This window comes from Wyeomyia smithii, chromosome 1 (assembly GCF_029784165.1).
Source record: "Wyeomyia smithii strain HCP4-BCI-WySm-NY-G18 chromosome 1, ASM2978416v1, whole genome shotgun sequence".
Taxonomy (NCBI): Eukaryota; Metazoa; Arthropoda; class Insecta; order Diptera; family Culicidae; genus Wyeomyia; species Wyeomyia smithii.
In genome coordinates this window covers 137,953,744-137,975,385 of record NC_073694.1, presented here as the reverse complement: position 1 = coordinate 137,975,385, position 21,642 = coordinate 137,953,744, and the positions used below count along the sequence as shown (strand labels likewise).

Below are 21,642 nucleotides of genomic sequence, written 5' to 3'. Positions count from 1 at the left end.
AAAGTCCACAGTGGTACAACGAAACACAAGCTGCAATCAATCGCTTTGCCGGTTAGTTCCACTTGACCATCCTGGGAGAATGGAGGGCGATTCAGTGTAGTCTCGAAAACTGATACGCGAGCATTGCAATATTTTGTAATACGGCACATACATTCAACAATATCGATCTGTTTAATTTGTTTGAAGTGTAATACGATAAATCAAAAGGCCTACAGTAATTGTTCTTGCAATTAGATACAGAGTGACAGTCCGTGGCTGTGTAAACATATAGCAAAAATGATGCAATTAGTGCTAAATGCCATTCGCGGGAAGAGGCAGTATTTGGCCGCATTAGTGGGTAAATATTCGTGCATTTTTCACAAACTGCACCGCAAAAGGCTCGCAAAGATGACCTACCTGATTACCGGTTGCCGAAACTAGAATAGCATTCGACGGGCCCCACGGTCAGACGATTAGATTAAAACGAGCAGAATTTTTGTGTTTTGGTTTGACTGACGATATGACTGAGTTGTGCGAAGAATAAGTGAAGGTAAAGTCGTTGGTTATTGGGTGCAGAGATGTGAGATTGTGCGATGAATAGCTCCTATGGATGATTTAATTAAATTGATAACACCTCTCCGGGGCGTAGAGTCTGTCAGATGGTGAAAGGATTCAATGGAAATTACACAAAATGATTAGTGTGAGATAGCGATCGTTGATACAATCAGTGGATAATTATAATGTAGTGACCGGAAGATGCTTAATTTTTGGTTTCTTGAAGAACACGAGTAGGCTTCAGAAATCTAATTATTATAATCATTATTTTATGATAATCATTGTTCGACCGATTTTTCAATACAACCGTTAACTTTCCTTTTGCGGAGTATCTAGTTTCTAGTTTCTAATAGAGTCTAACGGAAACTTATAATTCTCTCGTCTGATTTCTTTAATCACTCTACTACGCTCATTATAGATTTTTCAAATTTTGCGGAGTTATCAAATTCCAATTTGTCAACTCGAGTTTAGAAAAAATTTGAATAGATAGAATAATAGCACCATTACAAAAACTGTAAGGTATGAAATTAACTAAATATTTTACGAAGTCTAGTAAAAATAAACAATTTCACTCATTTTTTTGGCCTTTCGCAGCAAATTTAGCAATTGCCTGCATGGGTGCCAGCATGGCATGGACGTCACCGGTTGAACCGAAACTGAAAATCGTGAGCGAATCTCCTCTTCTTAACGTGCCGACATCGACCGAACTGTCCTGGATAGGCTCCATTCTGACACTCGGATCCCTCGCAGGTAAATGCTGCTCTTGAATGCTCCCTTGGCTTCGAAAAAGTTAATGCCTTTCGTTACAGGTCCAGCATTCGCCGGAATTGTAGCATACCGCTTTGGTCGAAAGATCGCAATGTTAGCTAGCGCTGCCTTTTTCATAACGGCCTATATCCTATTTCTCACGGCAACAACTGTAGTGCAAATTCTGGTAGGTAGATTTGTGCAAGGCTGCGGAATTGGATTCGCTATCACTATTACGCCATTGTATGTTGCTGAGATTGCGACAGCAAATCGTCGTGGAGCATTAGGGTCGTTGGTTCAAACCTTCATGACTCTCGGAATTCTGTTCGATTACGCGATTGGACCCTACGTTAGTTATACCGCTTTCCAGTGGATTCAAATGATTCTTCCGATTGCTTTCATCATCGGGTTTATACAAATGCCGGAGACTCCACATTATTATGTATCAAAAGGAAATTATCCAGCTGCAGCTCAGTCTTTAGCATACATTAGAGGGGAACCAATCTCAGAACTGCAGTACGAATTCAACTTGATTCAGCACTCCGTGGAGGAATCTATGCGCAATCGTGGAGCGCTGCGTGATCTATATAGCAATCATGCAAACTTGCAAGCACTGACCATTTGCACAGGGATTGTCGTTTTCCAACAGCTCTCTGGAATCAACCCAGTACAATTCTTTGCACAGACGATCTTCGACAAAACCGGAACGGGTCTGCCAGCAGATTTATCTGCTATTCTACTTGGAATATTTCAGGTAGTCGCCAGCGTTATAACAGCACTCATCGTGGATAAAGTAGGTCGGAGACCGACTCTTTTAGTGTCGGCGATCGGTATGTGCTGTGCATTATCCACCCTTGGTGCATATTTTTACCTGGACGATATAGGGTCGAAATCAATTGACAGTATATCTTTTCTACCGGTTCTGTCACTGGTGGTCTTCGTCTTCATGTTCTGTACCGGGTTTGGACCCATAACATGGGTATTATTGGGTGAGATGTTCGCTCCAAACATCAAGTCAATGGCTTCATCGATTGTGTCATCGATATGCTGGCTCACGTCCTTCTTCATTTTGTTCTACTTCACCGCTCTCGATGAAGCCGTTGGATCACACTGGTTGTTTTGGATTTTCGCTATCTGCTGTGCGGCAGCTTTCGGATTTACCTACTTATGTGTAGTAGAAACCAAGGGATTAAGCTTGCCGGAAATTCAAGCTAGACTAAATGAAACTACGCCCGTTATTAAAGGTTGAACGCGATTCGTTAGCGTTTACTACAATATCTATCGTTTTATTTGTTATGATGGCTGTCCCTCAAGAATTTAATTGATCCCAATCCTAGACAAAATACTCGTTGTACTGCACCGCATATAGTTATTCGAACTTACCAACTAGATCGTAAAAATTCATGGTTGTTTGGTGTTGCGTCATCATTTACCACAGGAAGGGATTTCCATCCCACGGACGGAACTACAAGTGGCTTGTAGGTATTAACGCTTCAAGTGGCAGAGCGGCATTTAGCAAAGAAAGAATTGGAGCCTGAAAATCAGTAGTGTGGGATTAGTGGAGTGTTAGTTTAGTGTTTTACTTATAACTATTGAACTTCACAACAAGGGGCTTTCATTGTGGTAAACTAGTTAATAAATATTATTACCGTCGCATGTGATCAACTGAAGTTTAGGTAATAAAAATAAAATAGACAGCGGCATTCTTAGTAAGACATTAAGTAATTCTTGTAACATTGCTAGTCGTTAAAATGCTTTACCTGCCGGCTCTCCACATGAAGGTAACATATGCAGCTGGTTTTAAAAAGCGAGCCAAAGTATTCGTGCTTAAAATTACCGGATGATATTCACAAAGTTGACACTTTTCAAACGCTGATTTTTAGTGTTTTCATTGGCCCCTATTACAGAAGATGAGTAAAACGGCGAGTTACTCGTCCGACCAATTTTGGTATTGCAGATGGCGAGTCGGGTGGATCGAGCAGCTCGTTTGTAGGGAACTCCCGTTTCCTAATACAACATTTTGTTTGCCTCGTCGGTGACTGCGGGCGAGGCGAGTTGCTCGCCTTGTCTTTTGTAATAGAAACCAGTGATGCTAAAATTCATACACTTCGATAGAAATAAAAATGGTTTTCCTTTGGTACAATATTGCAATGCCAATGATGTCGGAAGAGCATTGATTAGACCAGCGTTTTTCTCCTTGGGAGAAATTAAGCCGTTGGAGGAGGGAAAAGTAGTTGCGATTGGTAAAATTTCTCATGTATTACGCCTTTGTGACTAACAATATTCGCAAATATTGCAGTATTATTAGCAAGTTTGAAAACCACTATATTAGCACATAAACTTCAATTCTCAGCAGAAAAAGAGGTATAATAGCTTGATAACATCTACGCCATTTTTAGCTTGAAATAGTATTTTCTAGAAGAAGACAGACAGCAAGACAGCGCCCAAGGCGGTGTTGTCGCTCGATGATTGTAATGCGACTGAAAATTTGAAATGTTCGTTTATTGTGGCGATTGGGTTAGGTTCCAGTGTTACGTCTGTTAGTCTATGGTGTTACTATACAAAATATCCCATATAAATATGTGTTTTTTCTAGGGGAGCTCGTAGCCTCAAGGCTACAAAGTTCCCTTCAACAAGCGAATGATCTTGAATTGTTCTTAGTTTATTCTCAGGCTCTCTCCCATCTCACCGATCACGACTCTTCCCTCACGCTAAATTTCAGAAAAAAAAATCTCGAACAGAGTTGAATAAAATACCTCTCCAGTCAGTTATTGACATTAGAAACACAGAGGTAAACTCGGTCGCTGGCAACAATGGTTGTAACACTTCCTTCTTTCTTTCCCTAACGACCGTACGGACGTGGCCGGCGCCGTAATTGATCTTTACAAAGCGGAATATACTGAACCTTTCGACATACGACCTTATCACAAAGTACTCAAGAATTGTTGTTCATTTAAGGCGGTAAATTGATATGATTTTTTTCGTTTCCGAGGTGTATTATACCACAAAATAACCGAACATCCCCTATTATGAGTATTTTCGGAAACGGGATGATGCCCTGAGGTCAACATCTGACTTTTGACACCCTTTTTAAATCCAGTATGGTGGTTACCGGTTCTAGAATGCAGGCTGTTTCAGACTTCAGAATACCATCTAATATTCACATTTTCGGAACCAGATTATTATGCTAGCAGGACCCCATATATCAATTTTTAATGCTAAGATGGCAATTTCTGGACTCTAGCATGCAGTCCAAAATTGCCAAATACCATCCAGTATGCTTATTTATGAAACCGAAAGTTAGACCAGGGATGGGAAATCAATTTCAGACACAATTTTAAATTCTGAGATGGCAATTTCCGGCTTTTGAAATTGCAATTAAATTGACCAAATACTATCCAATACTTACACCCAACAACAACAATAATCCCCAGCCACCATTTTAAATTCAAAGTCCTGAGCATAGAGTAGAACTACCTAGGGTGGACCACTTCCTTCAGTAAACCACCCTGACAAACAATTTCCGATTTCTCCATGAGGAAATAACGTATAAAATTGGTAAAAATATGTTTTTTGGGTTTTTATTAATTTTCAAGGAAAAAATACAAGAAAATTATTAGTTTGCTGTTCTAATGAATTCTCGAACTGTTCATCGAATACCTCATATTAATTTTTGCACAGTGGCAACATCAACCGTAACGGTCCTTTTTCCCACCACTTCGCCATATCAGATGATGTTTCGATTAATTTGCCACACTTCTTCAATTTACGCTTGACTATTGCCCAATATCTTTCGACGGGACGAAACTGTGGGCAGTTTGGTGGATTAATCCTTTTTTCGAAAACATCAATATTATTCTGCTCGTACCATTCCAATACATCCCGGGCGTAGTGGCAGCTAGTTATATCGGACCAGAACTTCGCGGGACCTTCGTGTGAATGGATGAACGGTAAAACTATCTTCTGAAGACACTTCTTCTTGTAAACTTGTCCATTCATGGTTGCTCCAGTGATGAAAACTTTTGTTTTCTTTCCACAGCCACAGATGGCTTGCCAAATCATCAGCTTGCGGGCGTATTTATCCGCGAAAACTAATTTGAACCTACCTGGAGCATTCCCATTTTGACATATTTTCATCGTATATCGTATATGCTTGGGTTTTGGCAACCAGGTTCTCTTTCTGCGTCCTGTTGGGTTGTTTGCTGGCATGATACGACCGTAATGTTTCACGCACATAGATTCGACGAACTGTACTATGTGCTGCATTGAACCTTTCCGCCAAATTAACCTACTTCCTCCAAATACTAAAACAACTGGACAACTCTGGACGCTCAGGTTGGTCTTTACCGCATCAAGAATGACTCGAAAAGAGTCGTTTGAGCAAGACCTTCGGAAACAGTCTATTTCTTTTTGATTTCCATCGGAATCAGAAGAATTATCCTGAAAACTACACATTAAAACTTATTGAAACAAACATGCAGTGGCGAATATGTCGGTTGTCGCCACAAAAAAAAATTTAAATAAAAACAACTCCTAACAACTGACAAACAACATATATTAACACACTCGGGTATTAATGTACAAATTTGGATTAATTGCAAACGGTTTCCACTTGCTGAAAATGGGCATCGTCCCAAAAAAGTATTATTGAACGAATAAAGTTCACTACCTTTTTGGGAGAAGTCATCCATATCCATATATCTAATGGTTGTAAGAAGTATTTATCTGAACAGCTTTGTTGTAGCACCCGCTACCAATAACATCGAAGATAAACTCTGGCTGTATATATCAAGGATTCGGCCTGATTTCTCTTCGGAATCTATGTTAACAATAGCGAAGGCCTATCTCGAGACCGACGACGACCCTGTCGTTGTCAAACTCGTCCCGAAGGACAAGGACATTAGCACCCTTACGTTCGTGTCCTTTAAAATTGGAGTTGATCCTTCCCTAAAGGCCAAGGCACTGGATCCAGAAACATGGCCGGAGGGTACTCTCTTTCGCGAATTCGAGGATTTTAAAGCACCAAAATTTCGCGCACCGCTGAAAACCAAAAAAACAACGACACCGCTCTTGCTATCCCAAGTTCCGTCTCCAGCAACGCCCATGACGAATCTGTGCTAAACTCGGAACACTCCCTCACAACCGCTCTACCGAATGAGACAACAACAGATTACTCCGAAGGAACCATTGAATTCACCTATCCAACCCGCAGATGCCACAGGAACCGATCCACCATCTTCGATGTCCAGGTAACAACTTACTTGGATATACCGGGATGCACGCAACAAGGTTCAATGGAAGTCCCCTCTGACTCTGTTTCGGTTCTACCTTCTCCAAGAATTGACAATCTCTCCGTTTTTCATCAAAGTTCCTGCCAACAGAGCCGTCCCGGTACCGAACTCAGAGGAATAGAGGGGACCTTCCAGTCTGTTATCTCTGGCAAGTATTCGACACAAGCGTGTTTCGATTGCTTTTTGCTTTCCGATGTTATTTTAAATTACAGCGCTGAAACCGAGCCCTCTAATCTTGGAATGCAGCTGCAACCGGGACGCACTGTGGAAAGCAACATGGAAGCCCCCGGTTCCTCTGCCTCCAGTCGCGCCTATTGCAGCCAGCGCTCATCACAGTCGTCTCGGTCCTGACGGCAGACGGGGATTGGGGGTCTTCCAACCGACTTCAGCAGGCGAGTTTAACTTTGATTCATCACACTCGATGCCTGATACCGCTTCGCATTCTAGCTGCACTCCCAGCACTTCGAGCTGCACATCAACAATACGATCAACAAGCTGCCTGCTCTCTACCCGCCACCAGGAGGTCAACGTGTACTACCAGAACATCGGCGGTATGAACAGCGTTGTCGATGATATCCGCGTTGCTGTCTCGGATCTTTGCTATGATATCATAGTTCTTACGGAGACTTGGCTGGATTCGCGCACACTTTCTCGTCAGGTGTTCGGAAATAACTACGAGGTTTTCCGTTGTGATAGGAACGCCGAAAATAGTCGTAAATCTACTGGTGGGGGCGTTCTCGTGGCTGTCAATTCTAAATTTCAAGCTAGAACATTAGAGGATGACGCCTATTTGAGCCTGAAACAGGTTTGGACAGCGATCAAATTGGGCGATCGTAAGCTATTTCTCTGCGCTTTATACATACCTCCGGATCGAGTCCACGAGCGTGAATTGATTGTTGCCCACTGCCGTTCAGTCTTCTCAGTACTGGAAACCGCAAAAGCAACAGACGAAGTTATGGTGTTCGGCGATTTTAATCTTCCTCGGATTTCATGGAGAGAATATCGAGACGGGTTTTTCTTTCCGGACTTGGATCACTCGAGTATCCATCCGAACGCTGCTTCACTTTTGGATTGTTATAGCTCAGCCACACTCACCCAAATCAATCATATTACTAACCAGAACAACCGCATCTTAGACCTCTGCTTTGTGAGCGCCCAGGATACGGCCCCATATTTGTGCGAAGCCCCTGCTCCATTAGTAAAAATAGTCCCCCACCACCCACCTTTATTAGTAACCATTAATGCCGATCTGAAACGTGATCTTGACACTGCATCCGCTACCGTATCTTACGACTTCCGCATTGCCGACCACCAGAGTATCGCCGAGTTTTTCTCCGAGCTCGACTGGAACTCTATTCTAGACTCCGTCAATGCCGAAAACGCCGCTCAAACTCTCTCCAACGTATTGGCCTATGCCATCGACCGATACGTTCCAAAGAAGATCCAACATCCCGCGCCCCGACAGCCGTGGCTAACGAGAGAACTTCGACAGCTGAAATCTGAAAAGAGAGCTGCCTTGAAGAAATTCACTAAGCACCGTTCACTATCCCTAAAACGCCATTATGTGAGAATCAACCACACATACAAAAGTGTTGCGAAACGATGCTTTCTTCGTTATCAACAAGATCTACAGAGGAAGCTCAAGTCTCATCCCAAGCAGTTTTGGAAGTTCGTCAATCAACAGCGACATGAAGAAGGAATACCATCCTCTATGACATTTAACGGTAAGGAGGCAACCACCTCGCAAGACATCTGTCAGCTTTTCTCAAAGAAATTCGCCAGTGTGTTCACTGATGAGACACTAAGCGATCACCACGTTGAACGTGCCGCCAGTAATACCCCACGATCCGGTCAAGCTTTGAGCACCATTCATTTAGACGCGACAATGATTTCCAGAGCCTGCAGCAAACTTAAATCATCCCTAAACCCGGGTCCTGACGGGATTCCGTCGAAGTTTCTGAAAACGCAGATTGCTAACCTGATTTCTCCGCTTCAGCATGTCTTCCAGCTATCTGTCACTTCCGGTATTTTCCCGTCATGCTGGAAATTTGCTTACATGTTTCCAGTACACAAGAAGGGAAAAAACACGATGTGAGCAATTATCGTGGCATCACCTCACTCTGTGCTGTCGCAAAACTGTTCGAACTTGTCATCATGGAGCCTTTGCTCGCTCACTGTAAAGCTTTCATAAGCACTGACCAACATGGATTCACAGCCGGTCGCTCCACCGCTACTAATTTGCTTTGTCTCACTTCGTACATCAGTGACAGTATGGTGAAACGTGCTCAGACGGATGTCATTTACACTGACTTGACAGCTGCCTTCGATAAACTGAACCATCGCATAGCCGTCGCAAAACTTGACAATCTTGGAATCAATGGGAATCTGTTACTATGGTTCCAATCGTACCTTACCGGTCGCCGTCTAACCGTTGCTATTGGGGATTGCAAATCCTATTATTTTGACGCTACGTCTGGAATACCGCAGGGAAGTCACCTAGAACCACTCATCTTCCTGCTCTATTTTAATGACGTGAACCTAGTTATTAAAGGACCACGGTTGTCTTAGGCGGATGATCTCAAACTCTATCTTGAAGTTCACACAATTGAAGACTGCCACTTCCTTCAACGTCAGCTAGATATTTTTGCCGATTGGTGCCATCAGAACCGTATGGACGTTAATCCATCTAAATGCTCGATTATATCATTTTCGAGGAAAAAACAGACCTTACATTACAAATACGCTTTGCTAGGAACTGAAATCGAGCGCGTAAACCAAGTTAAAGACTTGGGGGTTATTATGGATTCCCAGCTAACATTCAAGCCTCACATTTCGTTTACCATCGACAAAGCCTCAAGAGTTCTGGGATTCATCTTCAGGACCGCTAAGGAATTTACAGATATTTACTGCCTCAAGTCGTTGTATTGCGCAATATCTCGCTCTATATTAGAGTACTGCTCGGTTGTCTGGACCCCTCATTACAACAATGGCGCGGAAAGAATAGAATCAGTTCAACGGCGCTTTTTGAGATTTGCTCTTCGTAAACTGCCATGGACGGATCGGTTCCGCCTACCAAGCTATGAAAGTCGCTGCTTACTAATACGTTTGGAGCCTTTGTCTGTCCGTAGAGACACGGCCAGGGCGTTGTTTACCACAGACCTTTTGCAAGGCCGCATAGACTGCCCCGCTCTTTTGGAACAAGTGAATATAAACGTGCAACCTCGTGCTCTGCGAAACAACTCGATGCTGCGATTACCTGCTCAACGAACTAACTACAGCATTTTTGGCGCAATAGTTGGTCTCCAAAGATTATTTAATAGAGTATCCGCTTTATTCGACTTCAATTCATCTCGAACGCTTCTTCGTCGGCGATATCGTTTATATTTTTTAAGATCTGACTAGTTGTAATGTCATATTGTTGTATTCCCGTTTCTTTATATGTATTGACTCTCTAAAGATATTTTTTTTATTGTTAGCTTTAAGTTACACCATTGGGGCACTTGCTCGCCTGTTGGTGAATAGACCAAATACACGAAATACACGAAATACACGAAATCAAAGAATTGCTTCCTCTTTTGAAAGAGTACTCCACAGTCACATAGTAAATGTTCTGAGGTTTCTCGATTCAAGTTACAAAAGCGACAGGCATCATCTTGTAATTTTACAAAAGCGACAGGCTGGGGATTATTGTCTTGTAATCTTGTAATGCCCGTTACATGGCCACTGAAGGCACACAAGTCCTTTTTCGAGATACTGAGCAATCGCTGGGTTACTGATTTTTGGGGTACTATAAATCTTGTCGATCAATTGAGTTATTCTGAGTGGTGGTCCATCCATGGTAATTTTACCCAACGAAAAGAGATTTCCAGAACACTTTCATCCGGAAACATCTTTTTTATCTAATCTGCTTCAGAATCACGAGAAACTTCTATAAATTCCGATTTTTATCAAGATTAAATTAAAATGATTCCAACGGGTGGTCAACTAAAGGAAAACGGTCCATCCATGACAGTTCTACCCTGCTATACAAATGGTCAAAAAGCTTACCGAGCAACCCCAAATTGGACGGGAATATCATGAATTACATTCTGGAAAGCAGATCTGCCTCTATTCTTACTTACAAATGTTCCTTGTTAAATGAATCCGGTTTGCTGAAGGCATAACTACCTTGGATGGACAACGTCCTTTAGTGGACCACTGGTCAGATTACCTGAATTAATGCGAAAACTCGGAGGAATTTCCACAAAACTTCCATCGGGAAACATCTTATCCAGCTAACAATATTTGAAACATTTGTAAATTCCAATTTGTATCAAAAGAAAGATTAACTTTTCGTCAGGGTGATCCACTATATTTAAGGTCATTGAGATAATATGATTAACTTGCAAGTTGAAAAAAGCAATTCCGTTTGACGTTAAGAATTTAATAGTGATTGTGCTTGTCAGAGAATGTACAAATCTCTAATGACTCTAATGATTTCTTAACACAAGTCGAATATTATTGAATGCAATAGGTCATTTCTTGCAACAGTAGTAAATCAATTTCAAAAATAAAAATTTGTATTTTTGAAAATAAAAAACAATATCGCACGCTTAGCCTTGGGGCTAATAGCGGTCTCGATCAACTAGATTAGTTGAGAGAATTCGTTATCGATATTGTTTTTGGCACATTTTGCATGTGTAGGATAAGTACAACGACACACCGTGCCCCAGTGCTGAGTCGAGAAAATTTCCAGCTCGAAAAGATCCTCGACTCGATCGGGAATCGAACCCGATATTACAACCGTGTGGGAGAGCTAGCCGACCGACATCGCTAACCACAGAACCACGGGGACCACAAGATTTTGGAAAATAAAATGGTCAATGATTACGCCCACAAAATTACTAATAACACAGTATGAAGGAAAAACAAAAATATTTTCAATAAAATATTTGTACCGTTAATACTATACGGGTTTTTTTTATTTTTTCTTGTTCATAAAAATATAAATTGATTTTCAACAGCCTAAAATACCCAAATTAGGTACTACCTAACACAAAAACTTGTAGAGAAATAGGAATTTTTGCCTTTCTCCTAGAAAGGTATAGCAATCACTGAAAAAACCAAAGGTATAAAAGTGCTCCAAAGGGTCGAATCTCGTATATCAATCGACTTAGTTCGACGAGCTGAACATTTTCTGTATGTGTGTGTGTGTGTGTGTGTGTGTGTGTGTGTGTGTGTATGTATGTAACGGTCTCCCAATCTCACTCAATTTTCTCAGAGATGGCTGGACCGATTTTAATGAAACTAATTGCAAATGAAAGGTCTAGTTGCCCCATAAGACCCTATTGAATTTTATTGCAATCGGATTTTTAGTTTCGAGGTTATGTATCAAAATGTGAAAATCACAAAACTTCATTATCTCAGAAACTACACAACCGATTTGAACAAAATTGGTATCAAAAGAACGGACTTGTTTTTCAAACCATTTGTAAAATAATTTTATAAGGATCGGACATGTGGTTCAAAAGTTATGTGAAGAAACGTGTTTCAAAGACTGTTCAAACTCACTCACTTTTCTGAAAGATGGCTGGACCGATTTTCATAAAATTAGTGTCATATGGAAGTTCTTGTTGCCCCATGAGACCCTTTTGAATTTTATTGTTATTGGACTTTACCTTTGTCCGTTATGTGTAATAATGGGAAATCAGGCTATGACAAGAAACAGGTTTCTAAGACTGCTTGAACTCACCCAATTTTGTCAGAGATGGATGGACCGATTTACACAAAATAAGTTGCAATAGAGAGGTCTAGTTGCCTGATAGGACCCTATTGAATTTTATTATAATCGGACTGTAACTTTGTCTGTTATGTATCAAAATGTAAAAGTTATAAAACTCCATTATCTCAGAAACTACACAACCGATTTGAACAAAATTGGTATCAAATGAACGGACTGTCTTCAAAACCGTTATGAAAAACAACGTGTTCAGAAAACTTTTTTAAATTCACTCGTTTTGCATGACTGATTTCAACAATATTAGTTTTAAATTGAAGGTTTAGTTGCTGTATTGGTACCCATTACATTTGATAATAATACTGGTTGACAAAATCGAAAAAAATGCTGCTCTAAAGCTCACAATAGTTGCCCTAGAAAAAAAGATTCACAGGAAAAGCTATAATTTTTAATTTTTTGCCTTTCTCCTAGAAAGGTATAGCAATCACTTGCAAAACCGAAGATATAAAAGTGCTCCGAAGGGCCGAATGGCATATATCACTCGACTCAGCTCGACGAGCTGAGCATTTTCTGTATGTGTGTGTGTATGTGTGTGTGTATGTGCAGATTTTTATTCTCACTTACTTTTCTTAGAGATGGCTGGACCGATTTTCATGAAATTAATTGCAAATGGAAGGTCTTGTTGTCCCATAAGACTCTATTAAATTTTAATGTAATCGGATTTTTAGTTTAGAGGTTATGTATCAAAATGTAAAAATCATGAAACATCATTATCTCTAAAACCACATAACCGATTTGAACAAAACTGGTTTCAGATGAACGGGCTACCTGAAAAACCTTTAACTTTTGAATTTTATGAAGATTGAACTTGTGGTTCAAAAGTTATGAACAGAAACGTGTTTTTAGGACTGTTTAATCTCACTCACGTTTCTCAGAGATGGCTGAACCGATTTTCATAAAATCAGTGTCAAATGGAAGGTTTAGTTGCCCCATAAGACCCTATTGATTTGTTCTGCAATCGGACTATTACTTTGCCTGTTATGTTTAAAAATGTGAAATCCTATGAAAAGAAACATATTCCGAATACTACTTGGACTCACTAACTTTTCTCAGAGATGGCTGACCCGATTTCCACAAAATTAGTGTCAAATGATAAGTCCAGCTGCCTCATAACACCCTATTGAATTCTACTGTAATCGAACTGTAATTTCGTCTGTAATGTACCGAAATGTGAAAATCACGAAACTTCATTATCTCAGAAACTACACAACCGAATATAACTAGTGTCATACGAACGAGTCATCTCTCAAACTTACAAATATCAAGCTTCATAACAATTTTTTTTCTTCATCTAAATAACACTTTGATGTGTAACTCAAAAGTTATGGAAAAAAGAAATTCAAAGACTATTTAAAACTGGTGGTGTCGTACTATTTGAACGTTCCAAATTCATTGATTCCTTGCGATGTGTTTCAAGTCTGCAAATGCACGACAAATCGGCCCTATAATATGATCAAAGTCAAATAACAAATCGTTTGAAATGATTGTTTTTATCGGAATGACATCATCCTCGACTTTTGGCTCCTGTACATCGCCTTAATTTTGAATATATTCATATTGGGTGGTATTCGGTCATTTTCAGCAGATTTTCTGGCATCAATCTGACACCGGAAATACCCATATTGAGATGAATTTAGTTATTTTGGATGTTTTTAAGAAACTAAAAGTGGTCGTCTTTAAATTCAAAATGATGTCCAGGGTCAATGTTTGCTTTCTATGCATCATCTCGATTACGGAAATATCCATGTTGAGTATTATTTGGTCATTTTCGACTATTTCTTAGAAGTTGCCATTTGGCAATTCAAAATGGTGCCTGAGGTCAATGGTTCAATTGTTATTTAAGCCTGTTTTTCACAAACCGGAAGTCGCCATCTTGGATTTCAAAATGGTATTTAAGATAATTTCTGGCCTCTGAGCGTAATTCTGGTTGAAGAAACACCCATATTGGGTGTTATTCGGTCATTTTCGGCAGTTTCCCAGGAACCGGAAGTCGCCAGCCTAAAATCTAAAATGGGGTCTGTGATTGATTTTAGCTGCGGTGCATCATTCTTGATCCGGAGATACTCATGTTAGACGGAAATCGGCCATTTTTGGCTGTTTTTCAGAAACCAGAAGTTGCCATCCTACAATTTATAATGGTGTCTGAGGTCAATTTCTAGCTTCTTGCAACATTCTGGCTCCGGAGATACTCATATTGGGTGGTATTTGGTCACTTTGGGCTGTTTTTCAGACACCGAAAGTCGTCATTTTGGACTTTAAATTTGCCTGTGAAATCAATTTCTGTCATCTGGGCGTAATTCTGGTTCCAGAAACATTCATATTGGATGGTATTTGGTCATTTCCGGCTGTTTGTCAGACACTGGAAGTCACCATCTTAAAATTCAAGATTGTGTCTGTGATCAATTTTCAGCTTCTGAGCAGCTTTCTGGTTCCGGAGATACTCATATATAATGGGAATCGTCCACTTCAGGCTGTTTTCCAGAAACCGGAAGTTGCCATCTTACAATTCAAAATGTTGTCTGAAGTCGATTTGTGGCTCCAGTGCATCATTACGATTCCGGAAATACCCATGTTGGGTGGTATTTGGTTTCCGCTGTTTTCCGAAACCGGAAGTCGACATTTTGGAATTCATAATGGTATATGTGATCGATTTTAGCTCCTGTGTATCATTCTAGATCTGGATATTATTATATTGGGTGGAAATCGGCCTTTTTTGGCTGTTTTCCAGAAACCGGATGTTGCCATCTTACAATCCAAAATGTTGCCTGAGGTCGATTATGGAACATATTTCTTACCACTAAAAACATTTACCTACCAAATCATGGTTCTATTTAGTTGATTATTCGCGAGACGTACAGAAATTTGTGTAGAAACATGTGCTTCCTGAAGAGGCAGGGGCGTCGAACCATTATGGACATATTTGTTACCTCTAAAAACATTCACATACCGAATTTGGTTGTATTTTCTTCATTGGTTCTTGAGCTGTGCGTTTCAAATTTGTGTTTCATTTGTATAGGACCCCTCCCTTATAGGAAAGGGAACGGAGTCAAACTATTATGCACATATCTGTTACCTCTGAAAACATTCACCTGCCAAATTTGGTTCCATTTAGTTGGTTGGTTCTCGAGATGTGCAGAAATTTGTGCAGAAATCATTTGTATGGCACCCCTCCCTTCCAAAAGAAGGAGGGGTGTCAAAACATTATGGACATATTTTCTACCACTAAAAACATTTGCCTCCCAAATTTGGTTCCATTTAGTTGATTAGCTCTCGAGATGTGCAGAAATTTGTGTTTCATTTGTATGGAACCCTTCCTTCCAGAAAAAGGAGGGGTCTCAAACTATCATGGGAACCTTTATCGGCACCATAAACCCCCACATACAATTTTTCACGTCGATCGGTTCGGTAGTTTTCGAGCCTATATGGATCAGATAGACAGACAGATCGGACTGCATTTTTATATGTATATAGACTACAACATCAATTTTTTAGAACCTAAAGAGTGAATATACATTTATTGGATTGAAGCGTTCATGTAAATCTATTTTTACAAATAACAAGTTTGAATGAGAAAGGCTGGGTCTGACCGCTAGCTGGATTAATTTAGGTTTTTTAGTTTGACCTTCGGGGCCACACTTGTGTTGACCAGTGTAATCGGACTTTAATTTTACCCATTATGTGTTAAATTGTAAAAATATTGAAAGTCTATTCTCTCAAAGATTTCACGACTTATTTTAAGAAAACAAGTGTCAAACGAACAGGTTGTTCCACAAACTTACAAAAAAAACCCAAAGGCTGTTAAAAAGCAGCTGCTTTGATCAAAGTTCGAAATTAGGAGTCATTATGATAGAAAAACTATTTAATTAGTACAAACATTACGTTAAATTTCAAACACTATGCTCCAATTATTCCTTCAAATGCAACATCAATATTCTAAAATCCAAAGAGTGGATATACCTTCATTGGATTATATTAGGTAATTGATAGATGTTTTCCAGAAACCGGAAGTCGCAAATTCGGATTTCAAAATGAAGTATGGAGTTGATTCCTGGCCTCTGAGCATCATCCCGAGTGCTGAAAAACTCACATTGCGTAATGTATGTCTTCTTTAGACTGGTTTTCAGAAACCGTAAGCTACTGTCTAGTAATTTAAAATGGCGTCTGAGATGATTTCTGGCCTCCGGGTATCATGCCGTTACCCCAAATCGTATTGGATGATATTTGTCACTTTAGGCTGTTGATCGGAAACTGACGCCATCCTAGCCATCGAAATACCCAGATCGGGCTGTTCGACAATTTTTTGCTGGATTTTATGATTATCATGCAACCAGATGTGGGCATCTGGATTAAAAATGGGGTTTGAGGTCGGATTCTGGCCACTGGCCCATTAATTGGATGCCCCTCAGAAACGATCAGTAATATCAACTGCGTTAAAGAATTTCATTTTCACTGATAAGATCATTCAAGTTTATGTATTTGAAACAACATTTAATAATACATTATTTGAAATCTACTGACTAAAGTTGACATAAACAATCTAAATATTTATACGCAGTATATGAGTACAAATCGATTACACCACGACCAAAAACAAACTTGTATCATATATTTGAAAGAATTTAATGGTATTTGCATGTATATGTGTTAATGTATGTTCATATGTGTGTGAATGATATATTTTAAATGTTTGATATAGTTGTGCTGTTGGCTTACAAAAATTTGTTGTTTAGAATGAATAATAAATCCAGCAGAAATTATCAAGGTGTATTTTTTAAGTGTTGGTGTGAATCTATTTCAATAAATAATAAGTTTGAATGAGAAAGGCTGGGTCTCACCGCTAGGTGGATTAATTTAGGTTTTTGTTTTGTTTTGTATAGTTACCATTTTTTAAAATGGCTTTGACTCACTCCATATGTAACTTGTTGTTCATTGCTATGATTACATACTTCTATGGTTTAGCGCCAAACTCGAAAAAGTAGAAGCAACCGATAGGACCGATCGATTTTTAACGTTATGTTGCAAAACAATAGGTATCTTGTAGAATTCAAAATTAACGGGGTCTAACCTCTAAATCAGTACGACTTTTCTTTTTTTTATCAATTCATTGGCTACATTTTGAACGGGTAGACCATAAAAAACCATACAAAATAACATTTTGGGTCATAGCGGGGGGCCTAGCGTAGTTTGTAATATCTCCGCCTCCGGCTAGTGGCTTGGGTTCGATCTCACCGCTAACACAGGTGTCGATGGTTGTGTGGTGGCGTGTTCACTCACAACCAACTTAACTGGTCTAAGATTGATGCTAGCCGACACCGGGAGATTTTCTTTGACGAAAAATCTATGGGATCACGCCTTCCATCACATGAGGAAGTAAAGCCGTTGGTGCTGGTCCGTTAATCAACGGGTCGTAAGTTAGGGTCCTGAGTGGAGTCGTCTCCCCGGGCGTCGGTGATTGGCACAACAACAGTGGCGGAACTAGACCGACGGAATATAAGCAAGAATAAAAACAACATTTTGGGTCTGCACAAATATTGCTCTTTTATAGATCACTTTCACAATTTAGTTTAACACTTATACCTATGTATTAAACGAAAATTTTGTTTCTATATCGGTGTTTTGGATATACCTTCGCAAACGAAAAACAGCTTTATATGAAATGCTTTTCATTTATTTATGAACATCATCGTTAATCTATAGAAACAATTCTATTGGATGAAAAAAAAAACATTCTAAAGTGCTTCCTTCGTAGATTTTCCACCGAGTCGTTGCTGTATTTCTTCAAGACTCAGCCCTTTCGTTTCGATGACGAATAACCATGTAAAAATGAATGCAGCTACACAAACCAGTGCAAAAATCCAAAACGCCCATTCGAATCCGATAGATTCGCTGATCAACAGGAAGAAGCGTAGCGCTAGGAAGTCCAGTATCCACGTAACGGAGACGTTTATCGCACTGCCGAGAGCTTTCACGTCATAGGCGAAGATTTCTGACGCAATTGCCCACGGTACTGGACCAAAACCAAAATTGTAAATAGCGATGAATCCGATCATTCCGGTCAGTGGAATCCAGCTGATGTGTTCTGTTGGAATCGCCATTGGTTCCATGACAAAGTATACCCCAAGCAGAGCTAGCGATATTGATAATCCTACCGCAGAATACATTAACACCGGTTTACGGCCAACAAGGTCAACGAAGAATAGTGTCACGATGCAACAGATCACTTGCACGGTACCAATGATAATGGTTGAGATATCCGGATAAAGAGAGATTCGAGCCTTAGCAAAAATCAACTCGCTATTGGATAATATGCAGTCTATTCCAGTCCACTGTTGAAATGACAGCAAACAAAAACTGATGAGGATGGCTTTCTGATTCGCTCGGTAAGTAAAGAGCTTTCGAAAAGCGTTTTCCTGTTGCAGATTCGTCAGCGTAGCGTCACGAAGGTACATCAGTGAATGAAGAGCTTTTTCGTGCTGGCCTTTAGAGATTAGATAGTGCGGAGTTTCCGGCATATAAACAAAGCAAATTCCAAACGCGATAGGGACGGCGCAGCATATCCACTGGAATGCGTAATAACCGACATAAGGACCGATGCAATAAACGTACAAAATACCAACTGAAACCGTAGGATAAAACCATTTGAAATGTGCTGTGTGTGTATGTGATTTCTTATCGAAAGGTACCTGTTTGACCAATTTGCAAAAAAGAACCTAATATTCCTCGGTATTCGTCACTGGCGATTTCACCTATATATATCGTTAGGGTGATCAAAATGTACCCATTGCCGAACCCTAGCACAAACCGGGCAGCTATCATTAGGGGTACCGACTTCGCAAGTAGCAACATGCTCCAGCCAGCAATATGGATAACACTGCTCAACAGATGAGCGGGTTTTCTGCCTACACGATCGGAAACATATCCCGCAACAAAAGGCCCAAAAAATCCTCCAATTGCTAGTACCGAGTTTATCCAAGATTGCTCACTTTCGACTATCACATAACCGATGGGATTTTCCACGAGGGTCTCTTCCGTAAGCTTTTGAAACATTGGTGATGGCCATCCTAGAGCCAACCCCATTGCGATTCCCGAAATACTGGCTAAAATAAGACTAACCGTTAGTAAACACAAGTAGCCAAATAATGTGAAAAACTAGAGGCTAACCAACAGCTGCCACCAGGAATTCACGAAACGTAGCCTTCGCTCGATGCATCCTATCGCTACAAAGGGGTATTATAAAATCGGATGCATGCCATTCAAATTGACACTATAGAATAGTAAGTTCATCAGATAAAGAGTTGGTAAATAATTGTGCCGATAGTCGGACGCAAATAGTGTACAATGTGTGCAACGTCACTCATACCTTAGTTCCAAACAACTATTTTTTTGCTATCTCAAGTGTATAAACAAAATAAAATTGAAGGAAACTTAGCGGAAATAGAATAACAACATACAGGAAGATGGCCTGCTCCGTTTTGTACATTCCCTATGAAAAATCCAAACTAATGTGGAACCATGCAGAGAATAATTATTTTGGGAAATTCGGAATAGTATTTGGGAAATTCGGAATGAGAAAATCCTCGTCTTTGAATTTGCTTTAATGTAGGGGAAAGTAGGTAAAGACGGACACCCTAAGGTTTAATCTAATTAATTACCTAGGTATTGCTATTTAGATCGCAGTAGTCATACAAATTGAAACTTAAGGTCATTCGTTTTCATAATCATTTTTGGTATTAGTGAACTTCCTCCAAGTTTTATGTGTTTTGGGTTTTCAAAAATAAGACTACAAATTGCTGTTTTTTGACATGGTTGGGAAAGACGGACACTTTGGGGTGGGTAAGATGGACACTACGGAGGTAAAGGTGGAGTAAGTTAAGTATTCTTTTGATTTATGTGTTAAATGATGGCCATACATTACTCTACGTTATTAGAGTCCATCTATACATCACGTGAACAGTTTGAGAGGATGGGTTTCGATGAAGGCGAAAATTCTCCGCCTATTTGGCCTGTTCTAACTGCTAAGTGATTAATATCTGCTGGTTTCTCTCGCGGATGTACTTTGTGAACATCTGTAGTACACAACAGATGCTATATGTGAAAATTGTTGGAAAATCCATGTCTATCTTTCCCTACCTTAGTGTGTCCGTCTTGCCCGACCTGGTTGTAAATTTCTCAAACGATCGTAGCTCTTAATCGGAACATCGAAAATCTGCTGGATTTTCACTAGAAAACCGAGGAAAGACTAATTTATCACTTTACTATTGTGAACAAATGAAAACACGTAAGTTTCACGAGTTTTTCACTATTTTCCGTGGAATAAAAATTACATCAAATTGCGCGTTCAAGAAAATATTCTCTGTTTTACTCACAAATTTGACAGTTTGCTTGCTGAAAACCGATAATGCAACTCAAAAGCATCAACACACTATAAAGAAGTAAGAGGTATTCGCATCACTCAACTATCATAATACATTCTAGTTTGTGAAATATTAAAAGTGTCCCTCTTACCTGCAGTGTCCGTCTTTACCTACTTTCCCCTACCATTGCTTGTAATATATGATTAAGGTTGGTTCAGGTTTCGAAGCATGATCCGTTCGATAGTTGGTTGCTTGTTACAATCTACTGATTTATTCACACAATATGTTGATTTCCAAACAAACTGGCAAATGACTGGACACGTGTAACTCAAGACCTTAATGTGGCCATTCACTTCTGTCCAGCAACTCCTATCCCAACCTCCACGTGGTGCCGAACGGAATACGAGTAACCTTAGCGGAGATCGGGTACCAACCCTCGGTGGAAACTATGGTCGTATGCTGACTAGGAAGGGGGTCGTACGCGGCTCTATTCCCATATTAGGGGCGGCGTCAACAGCGTCTGACCAGGAGCGGGCGGCTGAATTATGGAATGCTGTATCCCACCATCTACACCTAAGATGGCAGCCCCATCAGCAGGATGTAGGTATCGCGACCCTGGTAAGGTAGCATACCGAAACCTTTCTTCAACCACGAACAACGAATTTAGAAATACGGAACGGATCAATCGGCAAAGACCTAGGCTAAGAACAGGGAAAAAGATTAAGGTAAACGATTGGAAGTTGGATACTTGGAACGTCCGATATCTCAATGAACCGGTGCGAACTGGCTTGCTTGCTCGAGAACTACAGCGGCAGGGAGTCGAAATCGCAGCGATTCAGGAGGTGGTCAAACTCCGGAGACCCTATTGCACGCACTTCTTTCCAGTACCACATCTACTACATTGGCAGCAAAGCAGCGGAACGGGGCGTCGGTTTCATAG

At 40.2% G+C, this 21,642-nt stretch overlaps 3 protein-coding genes across 4 annotated transcripts; 2 read left to right on the top strand and 1 right to left on the bottom strand.

Moving 5' to 3' along the window:
* Positions 1 to 2,558, top strand: LOC129727312 (facilitated trehalose transporter Tret1-like). Of its 2 annotated transcripts, XM_055685039.1 has the most exons (4): positions 1 to 337; positions 953 to 1,053; positions 1,129 to 1,284; positions 1,344 to 2,558. In XM_055685039.1, exons 3-4 carry the CDS (start codon positions 1,149 to 1,151, stop codon positions 2,528 to 2,530), a joined length of 1,323 nt encoding a protein of 440 aa, XP_055541014.1. In that variant the 5' UTR covers positions 1 to 337; positions 953 to 1,053; positions 1,129 to 1,148; the 3' UTR covers positions 2,531 to 2,558. The 2 variants fall into 2 exon arrangements, with proteins under 2 accessions (XP_055541014.1, XP_055541004.1); XM_055685029.1 differs by lacking the exon at positions 953 to 1,053 and having other exon boundaries at positions 4 to 337.
* Positions 2,559 to 6,435: 3,877 nt separating this feature from the next.
* Positions 6,436 to 8,667, top strand: LOC129717226 (uncharacterized). Its single transcript, XM_055667082.1, has 3 exons — positions 6,436 to 6,530; positions 6,650 to 6,720; positions 6,785 to 8,667. The coding sequence occupies exons 1-3, from the start codon at positions 6,436 to 6,438 to the stop codon at positions 8,665 to 8,667; spliced, it is 2,049 nt and encodes a 682-aa protein (XP_055523057.1).
* Positions 8,668 to 18,000: 9,333 nt separating this feature from the next.
* LOC129734090 (facilitated trehalose transporter Tret1-2 homolog) lies at positions 18,001 to 19,757 on the bottom strand. The gene is made up of 4 exons (XM_055695817.1): positions 19,709 to 19,757; positions 19,510 to 19,612; positions 19,032 to 19,445; positions 18,001 to 18,964 (listed from the first exon to the last, which is right to left on the bottom strand). The coding sequence occupies exons 2-4, from the start codon at positions 19,556 to 19,558 to the stop codon at positions 18,078 to 18,080; spliced, it is 1,350 nt and encodes a 449-aa protein (XP_055551792.1). The 5' UTR covers positions 19,559 to 19,612; positions 19,709 to 19,757; the 3' UTR covers positions 18,001 to 18,077.
* Positions 19,758 to 21,642: the final 1,885 nt, after the last annotated feature.